Source organism: Nannochloropsis gaditana (assembly GCF_000240725.1).
Source record: "Nannochloropsis gaditana CCMP526 unplaced genomic scaffold scaffold671, whole genome shotgun sequence".
NCBI lineage: Eukaryota > Eustigmatophyceae > Eustigmatales > Monodopsidaceae > Microchloropsis > Microchloropsis gaditana.
Genome location: NW_005803282.1, coordinates 6,592 through 16,399, shown reverse-complemented (window position 1 = coordinate 16,399; position 9,808 = coordinate 6,592). Strand labels below are relative to the sequence as shown.

The 9,808-nt window shown below is 58.2% G+C and overlaps 2 protein-coding genes across 2 annotated transcripts; one reads left to right on the top strand and one right to left on the bottom strand.

Moving 5' to 3' along the window:
• On the bottom strand, positions 1–609 carry NGA_0491910 (protein nef1; the record flags this gene model as incomplete). The annotated part of the gene is made up of 4 exons (XM_005853953.2): positions 546–609; positions 300–407; positions 198–251; positions 1–140 (listed from the first exon to the last, which is right to left on the bottom strand). Coding segments are annotated over exons 1-4 (314 nt in total), but the record flags the coding sequence as incomplete, so codon positions are not given.
• Positions 610–973: 364 nt separating this feature from the next.
• Positions 974–2,014, top strand: NGA_0223902 (uncharacterized protein; the record flags this gene model as incomplete). Its single annotated transcript, XM_005853952.1, has 2 exons — positions 974–1,113; positions 1,374–2,014. Exons 1-2 carry the CDS (start codon positions 1,002–1,004, stop codon positions 2,012–2,014), a joined length of 753 nt encoding a protein of 250 aa, XP_005854014.1. The 5' UTR covers positions 974–1,001.
• Between the last annotated feature and the right edge of the window lie 7,794 nt (positions 2,015–9,808).

Genomic DNA, 9,808 nt, shown 5'->3' with positions numbered 1-9,808 from the left:
CACCTTCCAATAGCTCTTTGCGATCGAACAAAGAAAAGCATCTCTTTCAGGAAGAGGGTGCCACAGCCGAGGAGGAGGGAGGACAGGGTGGCCATGAAAAGCTCCTTGACCAGGGAGCGGCTCTTGTGGTCGTGCGAGACCTGTGGCAAGAGAATACGAGGAAAAGAGAAGAAAGTGAACTGTGAGAGGCCACTCACCAGGGAGGGCAAGCGGGCGGAGGACGCGAGGCGAGAGGGCTCTTCCGGATTCCCCTAGAATCCGATGAGGACCGGACCCTCGCACTCCCTCGCGTTGCTTACCTTCATCTCGTACACAAAAAATAAGGCCATGAAGGACAAACCAGACCCGATCAGAATCAAGGCTAGCGTGCCGAAAGCCGCTGGATTAACGGGGCTATAGTACGGGGTCTGGATGATCGAGGAGGAAGTCAGAAGGAACGCTAAAGGTCGCTGCGCGAAGGAGGAGGACACGGAAATATGTGCCTCCCGCCATTTATTATACATGCGTGTAAAGCAAGAAAAAAATTTTCGTGGTGCTGTGTTTACCTGGGAGGACATCGTGGTGGAACGTGGGGAGAGGAACGTCTGGCGTCGAAAAGCTCCGTCCTGTGTCAGATGAGGACAGGTGGGGGGGGAAGTCAATCACTGCGCACACAGTAGTCCCTAGCAACGAGTACATCAAGTTGCGATGACACTGTATACTCAAAGCTGGTCATGAGCATGGATAATTCGGTTCACGGGGACGGAGCGAGACATTTGAGTGGGCATTCAATTCCTCAGCGAGTCGAGCGAGGGGTGTAGTAGACACACCGAAGCACTTACACTTTATACACAGGGAGAGGGAAAAAGAAAAACCCCTCCCGTAAACAAGAAGGCTATACACCATTCTTGTGCTCTGGATTGCCTCCGCACGGCCAGCATTGTCGTTGTAGACATTGCATTCACGTGCGCATCGATTCCCACCCCCTGGCCTCCGACAGTCACCGCATCGGGGGGAAGTGGATGCACATAAGGATGAAGACCTCTGGTGGCACAAATCCAGCAGTAGGAGGCGGGAGCCAGTCCTTTGGGGACTGGTACACGCAATACGCGGCTCAACAACGGCAAGAAGAAGGTATGGGTGCAGGACAGATAGGAGAGGGTGTCTAAATGGTACTGGTTCGAGTATGAGAGATCTGAGGCGCGGCATTAGACCTCTCCCGTCGTCCTCGGTGTCCCCACACGCACGAATGATGAAAAAGAAAAGACCCACCTATCGATTCAAACATCGACATGGTCCGTCGGTCCGTCTCCCTGCGCGCTCCTGTCTCCCCTCTTAGCCTTCCGATGCGTGAAACTGACTTCCTCTCCCCCATTCCCACTATCGACACACAGGAAACGGCGACATCGAATCTGGCCTGCTTGGCAACGTGGGCCGTTTTTTCCGTGACAGGGGCCTGGGGGATGCCCACGACCAAGTCTCTGGCTTTGCCGACCGGTTTATCACCAGCATCCGTGGGGACGGGGAGGGAAACGGAGGCCTCGTAGGAGGGGCGAAGGCCACTGTGGAGAGCACCTTGAACTACGGTGCACGTCTGCGGGGTTTCGTGGCATTGCTGCTGGTGGGCATTTTGTTCTACCTCCTGGCCTTCTTCGTGGGCCTTCCTGTCATCGTCTTCCGACCCGCCAAATTTGCACTGAGTGCAACCTTGGGCAGCCTGTGTACCATGGGAAGTTTCTCGGTCCTGGTCGGCCCCCGCGTCCATTTGCAATCCTTGTTGGTATGGGAACGCCTCCCGTTCGCCGTCGCTTACCTGGGCTCTTTGGTTCTCACCTTGTACGCCTCCTTGATCTTGCGGAGCTACCTTTGGGTGGTCGCTTCCACGGGATTTCAAATTGGGGCTTTTGTGTGGTACCTGCTCGCTTTCCTGCCGGGGGGACCGGCAGGCTTGAGGGTGTTAGGCGGCGTGATGGTGAGAGGGGTGATGGGGTGCGGGAAGACCTTGACCTGGTGTCTGTCAATCCTAGTGTCATGAGATAAGGCAGGGAGGCCAATGTCGGGAGGGGGAAGAAAGAGGCCCTCGGGGGGAATGTAAGTGAGCGGTGTAAATAACAAAGCAAAGAATGCCAAGACCTGTCTCCGATCCATGTGTAGCAAGGTAACATGAGGGTAGAAGGGCGACGCGCCCGGTGGTACTTCCTTCTCTTCAAAGAGCCCCCCCAAATCCCAGGGATTCATTCCTTCCGCGCGCCACGTCGCTCCCAGGGGGCAAGCGCAGAGCGTCCCGGCACCCTGCGTCTTAGTATCCTGAAACGTTTTGCTACACGCTCAGATTCCTGCCCCTTCTGTGCAGAAGTCTGTGCGTGACCTGCCCCGTGTATCTCTCTCCTGCCTCCCCCCCCTTTCCCCTCCCCCTTTCACAACGAGCCGCATGTCTTCAAAGCATTTCGCGCCCTTCATCGGACAATCACCGTTCATCTTTGTACCTCTACAAGCTACATTATAAAGCACATATATATATATTTATGCACATATTATCGCCCCAGTCTCATGAATGGACGGCCGCCCCATGTCGTGTTGAGCTGCCTTTGTCCTCCCGCCGAGGGTATCCCATTCCCAACCGCACCAACATCAAGCCCTTCCGATCTTTCCACCGATCCCTCCACCCTCTGGCTGTCTACCCTCCTTTTTTACATGTAGGGCGCCAACCCTACGTACTGCCGCATCAGCACGTTCGGATCCGTAGCCAGGTCTATCAGCACCTCCACTTGCTCTGCCACTGTCAGCATGTCCATTTCCCTCCCCTTCCCTCTTTCTCCTCCTTTTCCTTTCTCCCCTCGACTTGGACACCACCGGGTCCGTGCCCTCCCCAGCTGTCCCTCCACTGCCTGTCGAATGCCATCGAAGCTCCCGTATCGGACCACGTGGGGATTCGTTTCCACATCGTGCAGTAGCACCTGCCTGGGGTTGGCCCCTTGCAATTTTGCCCTGGCCAGCCCTACTTTTCGAAATGCTTCTTTTTGGGTGGTACTGCTTCCTGTGAGGTTTTTCCTCCTATCCCCTGCGGACAAGGGAGCAATCTCCTTGTCCGCGCCCTGCCCGCCCGCCGCGCCCGCCCAGTCCCAAATGGGGTCTCGAACGAAGAGCTCCATGGTGGGGAGGAGAAGGTCTTCGCCCCGCCGAAGGGCGTGAAGCACTTTTTGCATGGCAATTTGCAGGAGTCCCTGTGGGGGCGTAGTTCAAAGTTGGGGGAGAAACAAGGTCAGGTACGGATCATTGTGGCCGCAAGGGGCATGAAAGGGCGCGTTTGTTCCCTGAATCACAGACCTGCCCCCTACCTACCTCGCTATCCAACGGCCGCAGGACATTCAACATCTGCCGCGTCAGACGAAAAGGAATCAGCTCGGGCACTGGCAACGCGGACGCCCCTATCCCAAAGGCGACTCCGAAATCGATTCCCACGACACACGCCGAACGGGTGTCCAGCAAGAAATTCTCCAGGTGCCTGTCGCCTACGCCCACGACGTAGGAACAGATGGAAAAAGCAGCGAGGCTCTTGGCGAAAGTCCTGCGCAAGGTCAAAAAGACCTCGGGGCTGGGAGCGAGCAGGAGCAAGTACTGACGGAGGCCATTCCAGGGAACCCGGGCATGGAACGCGGCAAGTTTCTCGCCCGCCTTGCTCGGAGACAGGGTTCGATACCCGGTGTGATAATCCATCACAGATGGGTAGAGCTGTGCATAGTCTTGCGCCAGGACCTCAAAGGAATCTTCTTTCTCTTCCTTGAACCTTTCCGAGGTCCGAGGCGGATGCCCCCGCTTTCCCCTATGGTCGTGTTCAGAGACCGCGAGCTGAGCACCCCGACGGCGACTCCCTTTTTCGATGGCCAACCTTAGAACAATCGTATTCGAGCACCATTCGATCAACCCCAGGCTCGGGGAGAGGGGAATTATCTTATACGTCTGACACTCCAACCCGTTCTGAGCACAAGCGGTGTCGGCGGCCATGAGCCCGTTCATGGATTCGAACAACCGCTCGATCCTTTCGTCGTTCCGACAGTCTTCCCCACCTTTCACCAGGAAAGGGTAGCTCTTTTCATTGTCCGCGTGCAACACAATCTTCCTCGGCAGTTGTTTGGAGGTACGCGTCTCTACCAAGGGATCGATGCTCACCAGATGAACGTGCAGGTCGGGCCTGGGTGGGCTCTCCCATCGCCCGTACTTTCGATCGTACTGTCCTGGGATCTCGATTTTATGATCGCCGTCGCCACATTCCATACGATACCGTGCGAGCCAGAGACTGTATCTCTCAATGCGCTCCTGCGTATGCTTCGGCGTGCCCTGGACGTTCAATGCCAAGTCGCTGGCCACTTCCTTAAGGGTCTGTCGATTTAAATGCTCACCCCTACGACCCAATTTGGGATCCAACCGCTTGGCTACCTCATTTTTCATCCAGCCGCACGTGTATAGTCCCCGATCTTCCGCAGGACTCTCCGTTAAGGTCTCCCTCCACGCGGCATACACATGCTGTACTTCCTCCTGCGGGACATCTCCCACCTGCAGCAGGGAGCGGATCCGGCCTAAAATAGCTCGCCAGGCGACCGGAAAAGACACCAGCATGGCCACATTTTCCACAAAACGCTCCAAAGCAGGGAGCTGAAGAAGACGATCCAGTTCTTGGGCATACGCCATGGAAGAGAAGCCAGGTTTTGCGACGCGGTAGGGGTAAAAGAGGGCCTGTGGGTAGGCCTGAGCAAGCCGCAGGAGCACCGGCAAGACTGCCTCAGCTTCTGGCGCGTCCAACCCAGCCAAGAGCTGGGAGGCTGCTGGCAGAAAGATCCAAGCCGGTACCGAACCGGCGCATTTCTGCAGGACCTCGCGGGCGACCCGGGCATTGGTTTGTGGCTCGTAGGGGTCGTGGGATTCGCGAATCATGTCGACAAGGCGGGGTAAGGCTGCCGGGGCTTCGGCAGGACACCATGTCAGAGCTTCCAAGTATCGCGCCATGGCCTGTGCTGTCAGCGCGGCGGGCGAGAAAATGTGCTCGCTTTCTCCTCCCTGCTTTCCTTCCTGTGCCATGTCCTCCCTCCGCTCTCTCACAAGCCTGTCACAGAAGCGTGCGAATTTTGCAGCCCTCCGTGCCACGGTCCGGGTGCCTCTTCCCCATCGCCTCCTTCCCTCCTTCTCTTCAGTCATGACCGCCCTGTATGCTTGGTACGTCTCATGTAGCCAGTCCTGGCGCAGGCTTGCTACATTAAAACCTGCAATCTCATCCTGAGTTTCTTGCCCTCTCCACACCTTCCAATAGCTCTTTGCGATCGAACAAAGAAAAGCATCTCTTTCCCTCTCCTGACCGACTTCCCATTTTATCCGCTTGGTCACGAATCCGGAGGCCATCTCGAACCATTCTGCTTTGAGTTGCATGACTTCCATCCATGCGCGCCGGCTTTGCGACCCGCTTTCTCGACCTTCCAAACTCACCAATCTTTGTCGTATCGCCTTCGCTGCCCGGCCCCACAGCACTCTTTCCACGACAGCGGCGCCTCCTCTCCCTCCCTCATCCACCGCCTGCCTCAATTTCCACTTGTCCAACTCGACAAACAATCGAATCTGCGCGGCCCATACGTTGGAGAGCATGGCTCCCACCAGGGTCTCGATCCTTTCGCCGTCCTCTTCTTCCTCTGCATCGACCAGGACCTTCCAATTGCGGAAGGCTACCTTCGCTTTCTCCCAGCATTTCATCGCCACTCCCCCCTCGCCCCATTCTTTGACGGCAGCCCTGGCGGCACGTTGCCAAAAGGATAAATGATGCCAATACCTCTCCCGTCGAAAGTCTCGCATATCCTGCTCCTCGTCTACATTTTGACTTGGGGCATGGCCGTCTCTTTCCCGAGGGATGGACAAAGACCATTCGCGTAACATGCCAATATCCGCCCAGACCAAGGGCGGGTCCTTTTCCATCACAGGCGCAGGGGCTAGCTGCCAGCCCCGCAACAGACGCTTCCCCTCCCACGAAGAAAGGGACCAGGTAAGAGAGGAGGAAGGGAAAGAGGACAAGGAAGGAGGGAGCGTGCGAGAAATGCGCAGGGCATCCTCCATTTCCACCAAGTACTCCAACCCCTCCAATTGAGCTCGGCGCGCCGCCCCAGCTAAGGGATCCAAGCCTTTCCAAGACCGCATGAATGTGCGGTACGCCTGCTCAACGTATGCTTGGGCATGTACCTGATCCCTGAGGAAGAAATGGAGGGAGGCCAGGAGGGAAGGATGGGCCGAAGCCAGCCACTGGCGACGCGCGGCGTCTGCGTCATCGGCCACAAGGAGCAGGGCTTCTTGGAGGTTGAGGGCGCTGGAGGTTCCTCCCCTTGCTTTCTCCTGTTCCTCTTGACCTAGACATGCGGCAGAGAAGCGATGCACCAAGCTTTCGATCCACATCGCGAGCACGTCTCCCCCTCCAGCCCCACCTCCCTCCCTCCCTCCTTGCCAGACCTCTTCCAGAGACCAAAGCTTGTCGTATATCCCATTTATTGACATGGCTTCGATAGAATAGCCAGCTCCCGATGAATGCTGCTTGGCTGGCTGTACAGCAGCCTCGATTTCATCCTGAAGCTGTGTCCATTCTCCCAGCCGGCGGAGGCACTCCCTTCGACGCGAATGCCACAAAGCCACTACTTCCTTGTCTTGCCCCCCCCCCTCTTTCCCTCCTTCCGGCTTCTCCGATAATTCCAAGAGCTTCGCGTATTGCTCCAGCGCCTTTTCCCAATGTCCTTCTGACTCACTGGCCACCGCCAGTCGCGTCCTGGTCATCGCACTTTTCTCACCTCCCTCCTTCCCGCCTTCCTTCTCGCCCTCCTCCTCGACAACCCTCTCCACCAGCCCACGCACCACATCGCCCTCCCCCAATGCCCGATAAAGCCGCATCAGTTCTACCCATATTTCCAACGTCGAGGACGATCCTTCTTTCTTCCTTCCCGTGCCCGTCATCTCTCCTTCACCCCTCCTCCCCCTACCAGCCACCCTCTCCATGCCTTCCCTTCGAACGACCTCCTCCTCAAGCACTAGAATCGCCGCTTGGAAATTCAAGGATTGCAAGCCCGATTCTGCAGTCAGGTGCACCGGTAACACACCTTCTCCATCCTTCTTCCTGTCTTCCTTCTCTTCGACCCCCTCCTCCGCCTCCACCTCCATCCCTTCCCCTCTCTCGTCCCCTCCCTCCCTCCCTTCCATGTCCATGGCCGCCCTATAGGCCGCTAACACACCTGCTACCAAGTCCGTCTCCCTCATCGACCCTTCCAGTGCCCGCTTCATCGCCTGTACCATGGCCGCCTTCCCTCCTCCCCTTCCCTTCCGCCCTCCTTCCCATCCTCCTCCCGAGGCCTGCGCGTAGAGGGGCGGGAAAAGCGCCGCGAAAAGCGTCCGAGCCATGGCTGCGTCGCGGAGGCACAATAATTGCAAGGGTCGGATGATGTCTGACGCGGGAATTTGAATGTCTGGAAGTTCTCCCTCCCGATACCGCCGGTACAGCACCACCGGCCTCCCTCCTTCCTTCCCCTCTTCCTCCTCCTCCTCCTCCCTGGCACCGTCTCCCCGCCCTCCCTCCTCCCCTCCTTCCAGCCCCGCCCGCATTTTGTCCTCCCAGGTCAATCCTTTCGACTTCCTGGGCGGCGGTGGAGGCATCAAACCCCTTCCTTCCTGTGTCCCTCCCTCTTTCCCTCCCACCCTCTCTCCCCCCGTTACACCCGCCTTTCGAACCATCAAGGCACTTTCCTTGGACCCTGCTTGGGATGCAACACCTGAAACCGTCGTAAATTGATGCCCTCTCTCCCGCCCTCTCCCGCTCCCTCCTCGTCCGCCGCCTCTATTTCCTGCCCTTTCCTCTCCTCCCTCTTGTGTCAGAGCCCATGCTCCCTGGCTGTCCCCCTGAGTGGCCCGTATCCATCCGGTCACACCGCCCGATGCCGTTTTCCCTCTCTCTGTTCCCCTTCCCCTTCCTTCTCTCTGGGTGGCTTGCGACAAGAGGGCCGAAGTGCGCCGGAAGGAGAACAGGGGGGACATGGTGGAAATGGCGGAAGGGAGGGAGGAAGGGAGGGAGAAAGGGAGGGAGGGTCGGAAGGAAAGGGGCAGGTCGGTGAACTTGACATTCGCCAACGGTTGCGGGAAGAGGAGGGAGGACGCAGCGGGGGAAGCGAGGGAGAGGGAGAGTAAGAGGTAAGTGGTCGTTGGCAGGAAAGCGCTGGGATTACTCGGGTGGTGGAGGTTGCGGAGGAGGAACTGCAACTTGGTCACAGGGGACGTGGGAGGAAGAGAGGATGGGGCGGAGGACAAAGAACCCCAAAAAGCGATAAGGCGGCGCCGGATTCCTTTTTGGGCAGGCACCACCCCTTCCTCCTTCCCTCCTTCCCTTGCGACCTCGGTCCCCTCCTCCTCCCCTGCCTCGAGCCCTCGGTCATCGGGATCGGAGAGGCCTCTGATCAGACAGAGTGAGAGGCGTCTCTGAACCTCCTCTTGTAAGGGGGACAACCCCTTCCCTTCCTTGCCCTCCTGTCCTGGTGATGAGGCTCGATGATGCGTGGGGGGAGGGGCGGAGGGAGGGACGGAGGGAGGGGAGGAGGAGAAGAAACGATGAAGGTCCATCAGGAGACCAAACACTTCCTCACGGACCTCCAGGTCGGTTATTTGGGGATTAACGGCTAAGGTGATGAGGCTGGACGGAGGGAGGAGAGGAGAACGGAAACCGGGTTGGGGTGGGAAAGGGGGCGAAGAAGAGGGATGGTTTCAGCGACCACATAGAAGGGAACAACGCAGTGGAATAGGAGGTGGGGGGATGAGATCCCAGGATGGAGGCGACAATGACACATACTGAGGGGTCGAGAGAGGGGAGAGGGGAAAAGCACGGCTTTGAATGTGGCTCATACCTGTGTGGTACCTCGCCTCTTTCGTCCAAGAGGCCTCCTACCAGCAGGATGCGCGCCACTTGCTCCTGCCTCCCTCCCCGCCCCTCCTCCGTCCCCTCTTCCACTCCCTCCCTCCCTCCTTCCATCATTTTCCTCAGCCCCCGCCTCAGAAGACAAATGCCTCCGTATTGTACGCCAGGGCGCCATGCTCCTCGCAAGAACGCTCGACTCGTGTCTACCAAACAGGGAGGAAGGAAGGGCAGTACCTCCTCTAGGAGTGTCAAGTCATGGGGTGCGTCGGATTCGGCCAGTGCCTCCAAAAGATTCGCCATGGTTTTGGGAGGAATGCGTTGCACCTTCCTTAACATCGCCACGACCGCCAGCCAAAAACGTCGACTTTCCCGCCCTTGTCGCCCGTCCAACAGCTCCTTAAACCCCCCCCTCCCCCGACCTACCAAGGCAACCACGGACCGCGGCCCCGGCTCCCCTTTCTTGGCGTCAACATCTCCGGTGCTCAGTATGCGAGTCAGCAGCAGGTCACGAACTTGCCGGGGCAGATCCTGCGCGCACGGATCCACGTTGGGGACAAGAGGGTGCGGCCGTTGTTCCTCATGATATCCGCCCGCCCTGGCTTTGCCCTCCCCCCCAACCTCTTCCTCGCCTTCAGGGGAAAGCGGATAGAGAAAGCGGAGGAGGAGCCCCGCGACTTCGGCGGCTACTTCGTAGACCAGAATGCTCTCCGCTTGCATGGCTTGGAGGAGGAGCCGATGGAGGGATTGGGCGAGGGCAGGGTGGCGGGCTGGAAGGACGTTGATGCGTCCCGCCGTCACCAGCAAGGCGAGGGCGTTCACTGCGGTGATACGACGTCGCACAGCCTGGATTCCTTCGCTTCCTTTCGCCCGGGCTTTTCCGCCTCCTTTCTCGGCCTGAGTAGAGAGAAG